This window comes from Gymnogyps californianus, chromosome 3, assembly GCF_018139145.2.
Source record: "Gymnogyps californianus isolate 813 chromosome 3, ASM1813914v2, whole genome shotgun sequence".
Taxonomy (NCBI): Eukaryota; Metazoa; Chordata; class Aves; order Accipitriformes; family Cathartidae; genus Gymnogyps; species Gymnogyps californianus.
Genome location: NC_059473.1, coordinates 498,943 through 517,252, shown reverse-complemented (window position 1 = coordinate 517,252; position 18,310 = coordinate 498,943). Strand labels below are relative to the sequence as shown.

The 18,310-nt window shown below is 40.2% G+C and overlaps 1 protein-coding gene across 2 annotated transcripts in view; it reads right to left on the bottom strand.

Annotated features, from left to right (window-relative positions):
* Positions 1-18,310, bottom strand: part of CFAP61 (cilia and flagella associated protein 61) — a 134,034-nt gene that overhangs the window by 37,989 nt on the left and 77,735 nt on the right. For both annotated transcript variants that reach the window (XM_050893300.1, XM_050893299.1), the window contains exons 18-20: positions 13,031-13,129; positions 8,767-8,935; positions 6,565-6,739 (exon numbers count right to left, since the gene is read on the bottom strand). In XM_050893300.1, the coding sequence (XP_050749257.1) occupies positions 6,565-6,739; positions 8,767-8,935; positions 13,031-13,129 (443 nt within the window). The remainder of the gene's footprint in view (positions 1-6,564; positions 6,740-8,766; positions 8,936-13,030; positions 13,130-18,310) is intronic.

The window sequence follows — 18,310 nt, the reverse complement described above, 5'->3', positions numbered from 1 at the left end:
CCTCCAGCGCACATCGGAGAACACCCAAACCCTAAATGCCTCAAGTACGTGCTCCGAACCAGCCAGCCTCCATCTTCGCACGCTGCCTAGAAATCAGCAAGCTTGAGACAGACATTTCTGATCAGCTGGTATGAAAACAATGTTCGGATATTGCTGCTCCTTTTGCAGCGCATTGTCACTAGAGCAGAAACCACTATTTAAACCAGCTTCATCTTTCCACCCACTGGGCAAAAGGAGCTCTGATTCAAACCCACATCTCCCACCTTCCATTGGAGTGCCCTTAACTACAAAGCTGCAGGCTATATAGTATGATCTTGCAAGTTTCTCTTACTGAACCGCTGCCACTTCAAACTGCATACTTAAAGCTGAGAGTGCATATGTGAGGATGGGAGGGAAGCAGCTTCTGTGTGAGCATAATGTGACTCTCCAGCCTAATGGCTAATGCCCTCCTGACAACAAGGGAGGCAGAGCTGGGATGCATCAGAGCATCTGTGTGTTTTATCTAAGGATGGTTTAATATAAAACACATAAACATTCCTCTGAGCAGGACTGAAACGTGCTCCTCTCCTCCCTGTTCCCTCTGTCCCCCTGCTTGGAATAGGAACCATTTTTCTGCTCCGTGATCCACTGAGCCTTCAAGTAATGCAAGCAAAATGGCACAGCTCTCGTAGGACAGACTGGGAATTCCTTTCCCGGTGGCTAGGGACCCTTTGCTACAATGGCCACAACCAAGCCCTGCCGAGCAAAGGAGCAGAGGCCAGGCTTGCAGGCTCCTCCACGCATACAGCAGTAAGTGTGCACACGACCACTAGCTCTGCGTCTGTGCTGTGTTCAACCGCCCCAGCAGCTAGCTCAAGCTGCAAGGCCAAGGCAGATGAAGGAACACCCAGCCTGTGGATTTTGACAGACCTTCAGTAAGACATCAGCTCCTGCACGTTAAGTCTGATGGGTGTTTCAGTATGCCAAGAATGTGATCTGTCAGCACAAGGAAGTATCAAATGCACGTTCCCAGTGCATTTAATATCCCATACACGGGCAGCGCTGCTGGTCAGCAGGTGCATGTATCGCTTTCTGGGAAATCCCTGGCAGAAAGAGGAAATAACTGAGCCATACCTACACCAGCTAACATGTAAACATCCTTGCAATAGAGGACATCATACACTCCAGCATGGAGCCTGGAGAACGGAATTGCAGAAAAGCTAGCACCCCCCAAGTGTCGCTTTTCCAGGTAATGTGCGTGAACCAGAAGAAAGCCAGTGCACAAATCCCAGGCCATCCTGGGCTTGTCCAGTCTCAGATTGAAGCTGAGGGATAACACAGAGGATATAGGGCCTCATATGAGAAGACTGATGATATGGCAGAAGTTTCTCTACAAGCTCTATGAAAATAACTTGGAGTCTGGCATTGAAGGAAAAGCGTAGGGTGGAATGTACTAAAGAAAAATCAGTGTTGAAACATATGAGGTGTTTCAGGAATGGCCTTTAATTGACATAAACAGCAGCTGGCACTGGCTCCCCACAGACTACATAGCAGTAACTGCAATCAGAATTTGGACAAACAGCTGACTTTCCTACATAACTGGCTTGATCTTGACTTTTGGCAGCATTTGTTTTCCGACATAGCACTGCAGTAAGCAGTGATGAGCAGGTAAGGGAGTGCCTCATGCAACTAACCTGCACGTTTATCTCAGCATTGGCATTTATGTCTCACTACAAGTGACAGCATCCCCTACAACCTAAATTTATTATTTCATAGGCTAAACTAATTTCACTGGGACCATGTTTCACTGCATGAGACACAGAGCAATGCTAAACTGAGCATTCACAAAGCCCTAGCTCCCAAGAATATTAATGATAAAAATTGTTAACAGATGTTCTATTATTCCCCTTTGACTTACTTTATAAAAAAAAAGGTTATTTTATTTGTCCATATCAGTTTGGCTACTATGTAGCTGCCAAATAAACGTATCTCTTCATAACTGCCAGAGAAAAGAACTGCCCCGTGATTGTACATGCTCAGAAATGATGGAAAGCATATTTTTACTGTTCACATCAAGGACCAGAGGGACAGAACAATTTTACCTGCAAATGTATTCATCTGAAATCATAAGAAGAAAGAGATCTTACTACTTTCATAAATACAATACAGAATACGTATAATGTGTGATAATGGGAATTCCATCCAATGTGCACATTGCTAAGCTGATTTTCCAAGCCAGAACAGCCCTTTCCATTGCTCGTGCCTGCCAGGACACCTATCTGTAGGCAGTACTGTCCTCACGAGAGCGCCAAAAAAGAAGGAAGATGTAAGACTGATCCATTTTTTTCACTACTGCAGCAGGGTGTAATGCAAGAAGTAAACAAGCAGCACTAGTGCTGAAATACAAACTTCGATATATTCTTTTTTAGTAGTCTAATGTGCTAATAGCGCAGGTAAGAACATGGTATGTGGTATGCTGACAGCCTCACATTTACACATTTTCAATTAGCAAGGGGCGAAAAACATAAGCAGCTGAGAAGGATGCAGTGGCTGGGAAAGCGGAATGAGAAGTGCTTACCAAAGGCATAGCTGAGCAAAGTTTTATTCTGACTCTAAGGCAAGCAAGTCTGGGCAACCGAGATCCTCACCATTTGGCAGAACCAGCCTCTTTGGAGGGAAGTTCAGTTATTGCATTATATGTTGGCATTTTTGTATATACGAGATCAGATTCAAGCCCTGCATTTCTCAAAGAAAATTAAAATTCTGTTTTATATGGTAATATTAAATACAACTACATTAGATCAAGGAAAGCAATGCTCCTTTACTGACCTCTTGTAAATCAAGAATTTATGGTTTCTGCTTATTACTATATTAGTGGCTTTTTAGATTACAGTGCTAGTAGTCTAGGAACTACAGATATTCATTATGGACTGAAATTATGTTCACTGGACAGACAGCAGTTCCTCAGGATGCTTTTATTATTTAACTACATGAAAATGTATCTATCTGTGAGTAAACATAATAATCTACCATGGAAAAAAGCAGCCATAAATAAAGACTGTTAGAGTAGTTTTATCATTTATTACTAGAATGTCAGCGTTCTGTGGCAGAGCAGGCTCATTCATTTTCCACAAGTGGAAGCACAAGATTTCAGTGACCCTAGCATGACCTGAATCTTTTTAGTTTGCAAAAGCTAAAGGAGAAAACCAGTATTAGCTAAAGCGTCAGTGGCTCTGGTTGGTGATTCATGCACTGGAATTTTAATGCGATAGTATTCCTACAAACACACTTTTAATAAGGCAGTAAACTATGTTTAGGTAAAGAGGAAAAAATAATTGCTCCATTTTGGGCCATTAAAGCAGTTTTGTTCCTTACTTTACTCCCATCCTACTTTTTATTTTCATGGAAAGTGCAGAGCTAATAGGAGATGAATTTCAATTAGTCACAATTACAGTTATAATAGGTTACATGCATTAGGCGGCTGGGTTTCATCAGAGAAGCCGCAGCGGTGGTCATCAGGGCTGGTGCTCACCCTGCTCCCAGGCCCTGGGCAGCAGGAAGCCCTTCCGGAGCCGCCAGCACAACCGGCTGGGGGCAAAGGCTTCCGGCCCCAGCTCGGGGGACCCCGCTGCAGCCCACCACGCTGCAGTCGGCCGAGGAGCTGGCGGCAGCAGACGTGGCTCGCTGCTTCTCCCACGGGCTCCTCGAGCAACACTTGCTGCTGAGTGCTGGCCAGCTTCGCCCATCGCCTGAGGCGAGGAGGAGCCTGTGGAGGAAGGCTGCAGCAACCACGCTGCTGCCCATCCTTGGTGGCACGGTCACTGCCGGGAGCACCGTTGCTTCCATCGCGGCGTGCACGTGACGCCTCCCACCAGCACGCGCTACCGGGCTCATCCTGCTCTACTTACGACCCGCAAAAAAGCATCCAGTGATTTCATCCAGAATGAAGTGGTACCCAGTGCTCACAGAGGGAAGAAAAGCAATTAAAAACCCTACCTTAACTCTTAATTAAAAGCTGCTCTCAAAACCAGTGTCACCAAACGAAGATTTCATCCAATTAGGCTAATAAGACTCACATTGTGAAGCTCAGTGATTAACACTTTTCTTTAAAAAACCCTCCAGAACTACAGGTGGTCTCAAAGGCGCATTCGCCCTCCCTCATCCCGGGCTTTTCTCCCCGAGCCGGGTAGCTTTGTGCACTCGCCGCACTAGGCGCTGGTGGGAGCTGCTCCCTGCCCAAGCCCCCAGGCTGGCTATGTGGGACTCCAGGGGGGATCATCCAGCGGCCGAGCCAGGAGAATGGGGCTCGGCACAGCAGGCTCCAGACTACTTTTGATAAACACAGCAAATGGAGCACAAATAGAACAAAGTTGTGTGGAGAAAAGACTGAGTATAAGCTGAGAAGAATTATTATTGTATCTGAAGGGGGAGGATGAAATGTCTATTTCTGTGCAGCTACAACACCCGCATATATAGTTTTACTAGCCACTTCATTTTCTTTAAACACAAGCAAAGCGCATTTTGTAAGATTTTGAATTCTAACATGTTTAAAGCAGGTTAGTAGGAATTTGACAAACACTACTTTACAGTTTTGACGAGATGAAATGTATGAGGTGTAATATTACTATGTATTGAAGGCAAAACTAGGATCTGGAGAATTTCAGAGATGAAAAGTAAACACAAACATAAAACTTTGTTCATCCCAATAGAGCAGTTGCATGGCCTGCAGAGAGCTGACAGACATCCAAATCAATTGCTGAACTCCACAGGAGCCTTGCCTCTGCACCTCCGTGAGCCTGTCGCCTATTAGACTGTCTCCAGAACAGGCTAGGGGCTGAAAAGTGGACTCATTTTCAGAAAGAGAAGGGATCTTGGATGCAGCTATGATCAAGTCTGAAAGAACAACGTTCCTAAGAAATATAGCTGGAAAAAGAAGCAGGGTGAGGAACAACAGAAACAGAGATAGGCGGAGGAAGACTTCTCCAGCTGGGCACTCTTTATAGCTTACATCTGCAGTGGCAGAGAACATGAAGTGGGAAGAGCAACGAAAGGGGACTGCAGCCAGAGGCAGGGTGGGGAGAAAGGGGGAGGCATCATGTCTCCCACAAACCACGTCTCCAAAAAGTCCCTCGAGACCAGCCTCATCTGGAGCTGTGGATTTAGCTTATAACTGAAGACAGGATAGTGCCTAATTAAGATATCCAGCTTTACACCGCAACAAAAGTCAGCAGCAATAATGAAATTATGATTACTATTAATTTAGTATTAATAAAGGTGCATCCATTCCCAAGCAGATGAGGTGCTGCAAGACTGCCATTCGCCTCAAGAGCAATCCTCCCGGGTGCCTTGCGTCCCAGCCAGCGGCTAGCTCTCAGGCAGCGTTTCTGCGCAGGTGTACCGGAGCACATTCCAGGACTGGGCATGCACAGATTTACATGAAAGACTAGCAGTAGCAAACAGGGAAAACTAACAACCTCATCTGTTTATGCAAACACAGCTGCACATATCAGCTGGACATCAGGTAAAACTGTGCGGGCAGGGGCTGGTATCAGATGGAAAACAGGCAGAGCGGGACTGCTCAAGAGGCTCTATTTACATGCCTGAGGCCAGGAAGCTGCTTGAGGAAAATGTGAGCAGAAACATTATCATGTTTATTGTCTCCTGTCCTGATCACAGCAAGACCTGGAGGATGATAAAGAAACTTCCAGTGTCTTGAGAACTTCCCTAAAGGTCTGCCAAGCAGGACATGAACCTTATAGACCACACCAAATAACTACCAATTTTCATTATGTTCTCTACGAATGAGCCGGGTAAACTACATCTTTAGGAAACTCCTGTTGTTGCACTCAGTCGACAAGAACTTTCCATAAAGACAACTTTACTGCTCTAAACTCTGTCAGATCCGGCACACAGAACTGACATTACATGAATTCATTTACTGTTTGGTCTCTTTTGCTGTAGTTGAAAGTTTTACTCAGAAGCCTGGATGATTCCAGATATTTTCAATAGCATACGCATTCAGTGAATGAACTAAGGAATATATGAAGAACGCACACGTGAACAGGCTGAGGAAATACAGGTATGGTGGACATCTGCACAAGTGTGTGATTTTAAGGGTTAAATAGAAAATACTGGGAGCCTGCAGTTCTATGTGAAAATCCGTAACTGATGTAACCAAATACGAAGATGACAGATATTCAAAAAACCCACTTCCTAATTTAGACCTGTTTTCTTTGTGTTACGCCTCAAATCTAGGTATTTTTCTATACCACAGAAAAACACATCCACTAATTAAATTATTATTTAATTGGCTAATTAATGACTCCAGCCAGATTTGCATTTGGGACGCATTTTGTTTTCTATAATAATTATAGATAATTAATCTATCTCAAGCTTTTCTTTCCTAGCTAAATATGCTGGGTATCAAAAATGACAACAAATTGTAAATTAATCTGGAAAACAAAGCACAGCAGATGAAAGACTTTGTTAGAATTAATCAGGCACCAATTATACCATGGAATTAAGGAAACAATAAGCCTAGAAAACATTTTTGTAAATGTGCGTGTGTTAACGAAAACCCCTTACCTTCCGAGTTGACAACGTTTTCTTTCAGCCAGTGCACTGCCCTTAAGCAGTCCTGGTCATCATTGAGAGTAAAATGATTGGAAGGGACTTTCCCTGTGTATCTCTGTGGCCACTTACTTATGACTTCTCTATTAGTTGGGAGTTTACTGATATCTGCTCCAGTGGGAGACAGGACCTGGAAGAAATGAATAAATGAGTGAATGAATACCTGGCATATATCGTGGAGAACCATTAAGAAAGATTTTAAAAAACAATGACACAAGCCATTTGACTACCTAAGGGCTGCAATCCTTGTACATCCTAACCCTTCTTAACATTCAGCAGTAGCAAACACACCAGTGGCCACAGAGAAAACAGATTCATCCTAGTCTGAGTACACACACAGGTACACACGCATGTGTATGCATTCCGTATTTTCAATGGGATATGGGTGACCATTTTAAACAGCAGTGCCAGAACAAGTGAGTAACAATACAGGCAAAACGCAAATGAAAGGGGCTTCACAGCAAACAGCAGAAATGCATAAATATAGGGTTGAAGGATCTCTGCAATTATTTGACTAACATATACCTTTAAATGACACTTGAAAATTCTTTGTGCAGCAAGACTGCCTCCATCTTTTTTCAGTAAAAATCAACTTTCTAAAATAAGAGAGATTTTGTCCCAGAGAAAGGGACAAAAACCTGCTTGATGGTTAAAATGCCACAATTCAGTAAAGTGTTAATGGTATAATGCTACTTTACAGTAACAAATTCAATCTGAATTATACAGAGCAAAAAAGGGAATCTCATGTATGACTTCTACAGCACCAGTGACTAACGTCCTGAACAATGTTCTCACTGCCAATTGGATCAACTGAAATACTATTCGGTCATATAAAAACAGGCATGACATCAAAAGATCTGACGTACCCAACAAGTAAATCCTCTTAATCGTAATGAATCATGTTTTACTAGGCATTAATTTGACTGCTTACCAAATAAGGGACAACTTATAAAAAGGATGGACTACAGCTCTGCGTAATAAAACAGAAACCAGATGATAAAAATAATTCCTTCCTCATTTTTGTAGAGCTTAAAAGTAAGAACAGATGACCTCAGGTTTTCTTCTTGAAGGCAGATAAAACCCGAGTTTTCCCTTGCTTTCTTTTATCTTTCTTTCTCCTCCAGTGTAGTTACTTCCCATAACTTATTTTGCAAGTCAGAGTTACCTCCAAACTTCTTTTTCTAGGAGCACTTAAAGTCATTCAGACCATACTTCAACTTTTGTTTCATCCCTGTTTAACAGTGAATAGGGATTGTTGTTTAAAGTGTGGCTCTATACTGAAAAGTCATTACAGAAAAACTGGGGCTTTCTTGCTCCACCAAATCTGTTGCACACTTCCAGTCCAGATTTCACTATGGGGCTGAACATACCTCACGTTCATGTTTGTGACTTATGGTGAACAGCACTGTAACAACCTGTAGACACATGCTCAGTTTGATCTCCTCATTTTAAAGGCAAAATACCTTAGTCGTGATTCCTATCTAAAACCAATCAGTAAGGCAAAAGCACTGCAGGCAACAGGACTATACAAAAGATGGCCATTTGGTTTACATAGTTTGAAGGCCACGTGATGATACACAAGAAAGAATGAACCCTGCCCGGGATGTCTGAGTCGAAGCTGAGCCTGTACGGCTGGATACGAGCTTGATTCTACATTTCATATGTAACTAACGGTCTGCTTCAATCTCACTGGAAACTGAACTGTGTGCTACAATAACATACAGCACCATGTACGTGCCTAGGCACGGTCATCATGTGAGATGAGTAATTAATTTGATAAGGAATTCTCTCCATTGCCAAAACTAGGTCAAATGGTGTTAGACCAGCTGGAGTTAAGTCTCCTGTGGCTGGGGCCACATGTCAATTGGGCCTACTCTTCAGCAGGTTTAATGGTCATGGCGGCAAAAATACTGGCAGCTCTGCTGAGTATCTGATGCCGAGCAGTGACACTGCTGGTAGAAAATTTTGTAAAACCTCTCATCTCCTCCAAATTCTACAGCTGCACTGAAATAGTACAACCTGCTACGCTGAAGGGCTGCAAACTTTCTGGTTATACATGTGCTAAGGACTGCTCTACTGCTTTGCTAATCACAGAAACACTATTCATTGTAAAAACTGAATATATCATTATGTTTTTCACTCTGCACACAATCTTACCTGGTATTTCTGTCCCGTACAGAGAACAAGGTAGTCATATGGTACTTTTTTCACCTTGGAAACAACCACATATTTGGCAGCACGATTTATGCCAGTCATTTTACCAACCACAACGTTAACCCAGGAACAAAGCGACATCTGTGCATAATCTTCATCATTAAAACAGTGGCTGTGAAGAAAGAATATCTGTAAGTGACATTTCAGCAGCTGACAGCAGGCATTAATTAGACATCTGGTGAGTTAGCCCAAGTCCCCTAGTGGGTCAAGTCTGTTCTCTCGCTGGGAGTTTACGGCAGTCTATAGCAAGAGATTAGTCATTATGAAATACTCGGTTACAAATTGACAACTTTCTGCTAAAACCAAACAATCCCTCCCAGCATTGGGCCATACAACCACATAATTTAAAAACAAGTCAGAAATATATGCTTTACTCTGCTTTTTCTTTGCAGGCTGATGCGAGGAGGAGACTTTTGCACCTGCAAAGAAAATATTTTAGCAGTCTGATTCTTTCTCCTATACAAGACTCCCTTATTAACTTTTTTTCCACTTTTGCTTCATTTGCTATTCACCAGTAGTGGCTACGGTGAGAGACAAATGCAATGAAGGCACCACTGGCATTTTAACATCCGTGTTCCAAAGTATTAGTCTGAAAAGTTTAAAAACTAAATAGAAAGCTAGGAAAACGGTTGTCAGAGCTAGAAGTAAAAGGCAGAGATCTCAAATTTTCTCTTGGTGACCCCTTGCCAAATGAACTTTTCCAAAATGCAAGAATGAAAAATTCTGAAAACATACTGAACTGACCCCCTGCCCCCAAACTTTCAAAAGTCTAAGATGCAACTGAATTCCTCTGCAAGATGAACTGAATATAAACAGGAAAAAAGGAGAAATTATCACATAGGTTATCCAAAAGAAAACAAAATTAGCAGGTAAATGAGGGAGAGAGAGACACACAGACAGTGCAGATGTGAAAAATATTAATCTTCACTAATTTGTAACTGAACAACAATTTATTCTTAATGAAAACGGGGAAGCAACTTTTATAATTTCAAAGTAATTACCTTCAGTGCTAGGTAACAACCAATATAAAGGTCTGTCTGTTTTAAGAAACAGAGCCTCGTTCCATATAGTAGTTATGGTTTCCAGGGCGCTTCGACCCTGAACATCTTACGGACTAAGTGTTGTCCAAATGAGATACCTCGATAGAAATCTGACTTTCAGGGTGTGTACGGTGTGCACATTCTGAGCGCCATGCTCTGCAGTGTTAATTCAATATCAGTACCAAAAAATTAAGGAACCTAAAATCACTTGTCCATTTTGAAAATCTCAGGCAAGGCTTATTTTTGCAGCTCTTAAATTTGAGCGGTGTTACAGCCTGTTTTCAGTGTAAAGTACCATATATATCCCTATGTACGACAGAAGTATTGAAGATCTGGAAGCTGCTATTTAAAAAGCCAATTTTGAAGCAAAATCCAAATGGAACAAAACCTCTTCTAATGCCCCAGTAATGAAAAAACTATTTCCAAAGGTCTTTTACAACTCAGAGTATGCCCCCACCCTGCCCAACTAAGCAAATACCAGGATACTTATTTATTATTGCATTTGTACTACCCTCTCTGCTTAATAGACTTCCGGAAAGATAAAAATTCCTGAAGATAAAATACTTTAATACAGATGTACAATAGACACATCATCATAAAGCATACGGAGGACCAGAGAGAGAACATTTTCAACAAGGTCCATTATGACTCTTGAACACCACTGAGTCTTGCAATAGCCCATTATGAAAATACACAGTATGGTGCTGGCCATTCTGCAAATCCAGCTAGACTCAACTCAAAACCTTCCCGATACTGAAAACTTAAACCAGGCAAAATTCTGTTAAATTCGGTTCTTTCCGTAGAATTGCAGATTAATGCTGATCCCAAACCCATTTTATAGCTTTGTAGAGGGATGAACCCGCAGGATCTAGTGAAAAAGAATGCAACAGGTTTTAAACAAGCAAAAAAGACAAACGGCTGGTGTTATACAGATGTCTGGTTTATGAGAGCAGAGTGACATGGCAAGAAGATGGAACTTGCACATCTTGTGTGAAAGAAAGCCGAGTCTCACCCCTGCTAGCACTTCACACCTATGAGACAAGATGGGAATGGCCAATAAAGAAATCCTGGGCTTCACCCAGTCTGTGATCTGAAGTCACTGCAGAAAAAATATTCCACCTACCAAATAAAGCTCACGGCCATTCAGAGGCTCAAGAACTTTACTTTCTATTGATATTGAGTGATGAAAAATATTCCACTTTCTTCCACAGGACTAAATGTAATGTGATTAATAGAAGGGGACTCAGCTCACGTTCAAGCATTTGATGCCTTTATATTATACCAATGACTGCAGCAGAGGACGCCGGAGAGAGACTCAGCACTAACAGCTGTTATCTTGCCATTAGCACCAGAATATATGTTCTAAAGCAGAGCTGATTGCTACACGTTAATTGTTGTTACTGAATTCCCAAAATTGTCATACTGGATGCCACAGAAACCAATAAAGTTGCTTTCATGACCTGAAGAATTTTAGGACCAAATGGCCAGGCTTTCTGAGGTGCTCTGCGTCCTCTGTAGTCACAAACACCAGAGGCAAATAAATAAGGGAAGAAAACCACTAACAATTCTAAACTGTAATCATGCAGAAATCTATAAATAAAATGGACATCAAGGACAGATGAGGGTTTTCAAAAGCACCTTTACAATTGAGGTGCACAGCTCCCAGGAGACTGACACTCCAAAATCACAGTGATGCTTTCAAAAATCATACCCTGCAGAGTTCAATTTTCACTCTTAATCTGCTTTCAAATTTTAACAGCTAATTCTGGTGAGGCAGCTATGAACTGCAACTTTCCATCAGGAAGGATGTTTTGTTATTACAGCTCTTTTTTACAGTATACTTGGGAAAAAGAGTACATGCATTTATGTGAGCATATAATCCCTTCATTTACTAGATTTGTACTTAAACACACCCCTTTCTACAATAAAAAAATTAATTCAGGTAACTACTTATAAAAAATTCCTTGACAGGGCAAAATTCCAAACAAGATAAGGTGGTTTTAAACAGGTTCACATCACATCATTTTCATGTCTTTGTACAGATTTCATTTTTAGGTTCAGCAAGCAGACATTGAGTTGTTTTGTCATTTAAAGAGCTGGCCCTTTAGTGCATTGCCACTTACTGAGTAAAAGATTTGGTAAAAAACAATGTGCAGGTTCCAAAGAGCCACATGCCAAATCTAAATAAATTATACTAAGTTCATTCCCCAGCCATTCAAAATAACCGATTCATTTTAATTCTATGCTGCTCAACGTCCAGAACAATCATGTTCCTGTCTACAGTGAGGATTCCTAGTCACTGTTCCAAAATAAAAAAATAAAACCATCAAACCAAATATATTAAATTTAAATGAGAATTACGCACTGTGAATTTTAATGAGGTAAGATTTTATCCTACTGAATGGAAGATATTTTACTTATCAGCAAACAAGAAAACTCGTGAAATGCTTGACCACTCACTAGACACAAGCATAGCTACCTTTTGCAACCTTCCCTTCAGCTGTTTTGCACCAGACCCATGGCTCCGCCAGCCCAGCGGAGGTAAGTGTAAGGGACAGCACTCTGGCTGGGACTGGAGACAGACTTCCACAGTCCAGTGACTGGCACACAAATAGTTCACAAGCAGCAGAATTGATGCAGCACAGTTCTTCCAAATTTATCAACAACAAGAACCCTAAACTTTTCCCCGCATACTCAGCAAAATTCCCACTATCATCAGTGGGGTCTGCATCTCACCACGTGGCTGCTATAAGTAGATCCCTGGTCACATGGCCAATATTAATTCTTGTAAGTTCTTTTGTTCAACATTATTTGGATCAAAACTCATGGAAGTTAAAAACTAAGTAATATTTAAAAAGCAAGCATACATCTTTTGTCATTTTTCTTTAACCTGGAGATCTAAACAATCTAAAAAGTCTTGGAAAGCAGAGACCACTGTCCTGGTATAATACAATGGATTGCTGTCCTAAAGTTACTGCTTTATCAATATTTCCCTAGCAATAATTATATGCAACTCATTTCACAGGTGAATCCATATTATATAGACAGACTGGATTATTTTCAGGCTGTCTATGTATCTATCTAAAATTTAGGACAAGTTCACAAAGAATTACAAAGCGTTATGTTTTCCTTTGAGGCTATGGAAGTGTTTAGATATTAAATCAAACCTGTTAATTAAAAATCTTCTATGTTTGGAGCCCGGTAGGTCTTTTCCTGGAAGGCCATGAATTGAAATCAAGGTCAGATTGTTGAACTTCAGATGCGGACTGTGGAAAGAAAAACAAAATGCCACAGTTCAACCAGTGTACATTTGCTGAGGCTCCGTTTGGTACAAACATAATACAAGTGCATTTCAATGCATGGCTATACACAGTGTTTACAGCTTAGCTTCCCAGCCCATCACTGTGACTTTCGAGATGTACAGCATCCGGCACAATATTGTCTCAGTCCTGACAGAGATATTTAGACTCTTATCACGTAACTAACAAGCTCTGTTCCTAAGACCTTATGGCAGGACTTACCTTCCATGACTACAAAAGCTATTGTAAGACCACCGAGTCTTTGCTCAAACACCTTTGCTGTTCATAACTTACCTTCTGTAAGGTGCAGGAAAGGAAAAAAGAATTCCTGACAACTGGTAATTTGTCTGCTTCCTGCAACAGGTCTACTGAAATTAGGAGGGTGTATCAAAGGAACAGCATAGATTTTAATTCCATATTCATCAGGATACAGAAAGTCATTCCTTTACACAGGCCAGGTACAAAGTGTTCTGTCATCTTGCTAAGATACATGTGTCTTTGAACACAAAAAGAAGAATACTTTCCACCATAGTTTCATTAACGCCAGAGCGTGGGGGGGAACAAGACTGACAGTATGTTGAACTAAATGTGATCTGACATTTAAAAACAAATAAATATTATGAGTGATTAAGCCTTCTAATCTTCAAGGCTTTCTGTAAGTTAAGTATGGATTGATGCAAATGGTACAAAGGAATCAGAATGTTTTTTATCAACCAATGTTAATTTGTTATTCATACGTTTAAAAAATATATTCAAACAAAGTTAAAGGTCATACTTAAACCAAGGAATTTCAAGGTTATGGCTGCCCCTCTCAAAATGCATATTAATAGTTTAATTCTGGATTATGGATTATCTATGGTAAATCTCCATGCATACTCAGGCCGAGCGCAATGTAATAAATAACCTTAATGTAACAGAGTGCATATATTTATACAGATTATGGGCCTGATTCTCATTTAAATTAAGGTCACTCTGCAGAGGTGGGTGTAAATAGAATTTGCTCTTCATTTATGGCCACATTATGCTGGCTGAGTGATACAAAGTGGTCTTCATGTAAATGAGAGTTAGCCCGATACATTAAGCTGAATTTAAAGTGTACAGAATGCCATCTGCACTCACGGAGCACTCCTCGTGGGGTGCAAATGTGAACAATTACAATAACTTTACACACCTAAATAGTATAATGCCTTGGCATTTAGTTTACATGTAATTACGAGGAAAATTACTACAATAGTAGATAAATGTCTGAGACATTCTCCTATCCTGCCTGCCCTCATAGCAATGAGGTTTCTTTTCAGGTTAGAGCTGAAATCATCTCTGTACATGCTGCATGGCCTCTTGCCAATAGGTCTCCAAATCTAGGTGCTACAATAACATTAAGTTTAAGGTACATTAACAATATTTAGGATGAAAATGTTGCGAGCAACCATCAGAAAAACAGCAGAATAAAGGTCCTAGGAAACATTAATATGCCTCTTTTGCATGATTGCATTATGATGCACTTTATTGATCTGGTCACATACTATTTTCTTCTGCAGATGCTCTACCTCTATTTAGTCCATACGCAGCCATCCAGTATTTCCACAGTCATATGGCATTTGTTCAGTTCTTCCCCATTGAGTGTGAGGCTTCAATTCAGACCTTTCACTCAGTACGATTTACTAACTAATGATTTACTTCTACCTCAGCGCTCCCATGGCATTCCCATATGCCCCAAACATTAATTCATGTTTCCCATTCATTAATCTTGTAGGCATCAAAATGTTGATTAGCATCTCCTTAGAATACTGTGATGAAACGGGTCATATCTTTGATTCCCATTTTACATTGAGAAAAAACAAGGCACAAAGAAAATTGGATTAAAGCTATCAAAAAGGCGTGCTGATGTTGGAGGCAGAACTGAAGAGACCCAGAGGCTGGTACCTGGCACTGCCCCGTGCTCAGAGTGCGGGCACACTGCCCTCCCGGGTCCAAGGAGCCGCAGAGCTCCGTGCACAATTTCATGCAAATAATGGTCACATTTTCAAACAGAAAGGTAAAATTCTTCTTCAGCTAAGAATCAAAATTTGTTAAATGTTTAAGCCCAGGCTGGCATCTGTGAAAATTACCAGAATCTTTAAATAAAATCAGTAAAAAACCCCTAGTATCTTGTATATCAAAAGCTTGATTTCAGAACTGTACCTGGTACATCTAACCGTAGGATTTTAAGTATATATACAGGCACTTAAATACAAGCCTGAAAACTACAGGCAAACTGTCGGTGCTTAGCCATGGTTACTGTCAGGTGCTGGCACCCAGAGTTACAGGGAGGTAACAGGTTTGAGTATTTTGATCAGTGACTGTTATGCACATTACCACACTCTATACCATTCTCCCCTTTCCTCTATGTATCATTATTATTTCTACGCTAACAAAAGGATGGCTTATTTATTACGGCTTTTGACTCCTTACTGCTGCCTAAAAACTCTTAGTAACTGAAAAACAACAAAAGCTCGGAGAAACAGGTAGTACACGTTAAGAGAGTGAATGTCTTATATGCTTCTAATATATGTAACAACGCCTAATACAAAGTAGGGTAAAAGCAGAGGTTCCCATTCGGTGAAAAAGTCTTCAAGTTAAGAGCTTGAACCAATGCAACATTAAACAAGTGCACCTGCATTTTAGAAGCAAATAATTCCAGCAGGGATTCATGTTGCTGTGGATACAAAGAGAAGAATAGCTCAAAGATACTGGTAAAGCAGGGAGGGATTAGAGTATCTAGGGAAATAAGTAAAAGGTATTGGGTTTCATTGCACAGTTCTAGAGGACAGCTACAAAAAGTCTAAACACCCTTGTCCTCGAAATAAAATAGGACTGCCAATTTACTGTGAGCATAATCTAAGGAACAAACAAAAAAAGTTTTAGTACATTATTTATATATATCCTGGCATTTGTGAATCTGTTAAAATATTCCTTGCTAGTTTTTCTGGATTTTTTTGCCTGACGTCTTGCTACCTTTTTTTTTTTCTTGTGTGCGCGGTGTAATGATGGAGGCTTAGATAGTGGAAACTGCCTGAACAAATGATTTAATTAATTGCTTTCATTAAACCCCTCATTATCACAAATAATAAGTCAAATCACTTTTGTTACAAAAAATAAAGTGCCATGAAGCAGTCTACATGAACCTAAGCGTTTCAATTTATTTGAAATGAAGCATCACACTTTTTTAAATTTTTCCAGTCATTTATAAAAACTAAAATAAAAAAGGGTGACAGAAGATAATGCTTTATCCGGCTACCAAAATTGGTAACAATGTGCACTATTCTTCTGTATGCATAATCTTTAAACAATAACTTTAATATCTGGAATTATAACCGATCCAAAAGTAAAGTCCTAATTATACTGTATCCTCAACTTTGCTGCAGCAGAGCACTTGTAAAATGGCAGCTCTAGGTCATTCTAAAAATGGTAACAAATAGTCTGTTTTCAGCACTAGATGCTGAAAACTTAGATGTGATAAATTTTTCCATCAATGAAACTTTGAAATCAGAGAAATCTGTCCTGCAACAAAAAAAGGAACCTTAAAATTTTTGTGAGGAGGAAGGAGCCCAGAATGAGAGATGATGATTTAAAAAAAAACAAAAAAACCAAAAAAACAAACAAGTCCCAGCAGGCAATAACCTGGTGTTCAAGGCACAGAAACTTGAAGTGTCCAGCTATAAGTCTCATTGTAAAAGGCAGATATAGACAGTAGTTCTCCTTTCCCCACATAATATAACAATTTATCCAAAGTAGGACTGACTTTTTTTTCTTTTTTTTTTTTTTTTTTAAGGAAAGATCAGCACCCCAAACGTTTCAAGAACAAAGTAATCGAGATGTGACTTGGAGAATAGACTTCTCCAAAAGGAAAAGATTTTCTAACAAATTTTCCAGCTCTGCACAAAACTTCAAATAGAAATGCTCAGCTTAACAAAGGTTGCTAATATTAATAACAACACAGAAAACCCCACTCATTCATATCTTCACTAAAGGATAAATATGTTACTCAGCACTACAGACTTTGAATAATCTTTACGAATACTGTGTTTTCATATTGCCACTATACTAAATTGCTTTTGTTTGTTTGGACAAAGCCCATTGCTTTTGCTGGCAGAGCTGTAAAAGCCCTTACCTTCCTCTCCACTTCCTCCCACTCTCTGAGCACCTATATTTGACTCAGACAAGAATCAACACAAAATCAAGTATGAAGATACGTGAAAACATAGCAAAACCGTTTCCCTGTATGATAATACATGATGCCATTCTAGTACTACGAAGGCCCTGCAACTGATCCTATGACACTCGGTTATTAAGTTTTTAGTAAGAGAGTCAGTAACAGAAGCAGCAGAAAGGGTTGTTTGTATCAACAATTGCCAAAAGCGTCTGTTCTCAAGAACCTTATGTAAGTGCATCAATTACAGACCTCGGAACAGGATTTCAGCTTAACTGCTGACCAACAGATGTCCATCTAAGAAGTTATCCCTCTTTAATTACAAGTAAACAAAGATAAGCCAGTTCTCCATTGGATCAACCCTAGGAAAAAGTGTTAAGATTGTGAATGAATTTGCTCAATGAAAGAAGGGATAACAATAAAGTCTTTACTGGGACACTTTTCAATGCAAGGGTCAAGAAAGGTGGTTTCCACATATTCGTTTGTTCTACAAACTGCACCCATGATGACTCTTCCTCCCAAGACCGGGAATAGACATATCAAGACCACCAACTGAAATAGAAAGATAAGTGAATCTAATTGTCAGTAGCTCACATTTAATTTGACTGCCACTTTTGACACCAGGGGATAGATAAGTCAGTTGCTTACTTCAGTGGGAGAATTCACATCTTTTTCTTCCCAGAACATGACTATTTCCATTCCAAGATAGGCCACAACATTGGTGAAATTCACCATCCTTTTTAATTTCAGAAAACACTCTTCTAAATTTTTCAGAACAGAGATTAAAAGGAAAATGTTTGGTTCTGATTTTGATTTTAAAAAAAGGCAAGATGTAATTTCTTTAAAAACAAGAGAGCCGCTTTTTTTAAATGACACCTCAGCAAAATATTTTATCATGTCCCAATTACTTCCTCCTGATATTGGAACAAACATCCTCCATTCAAAAACTTACATTTTGA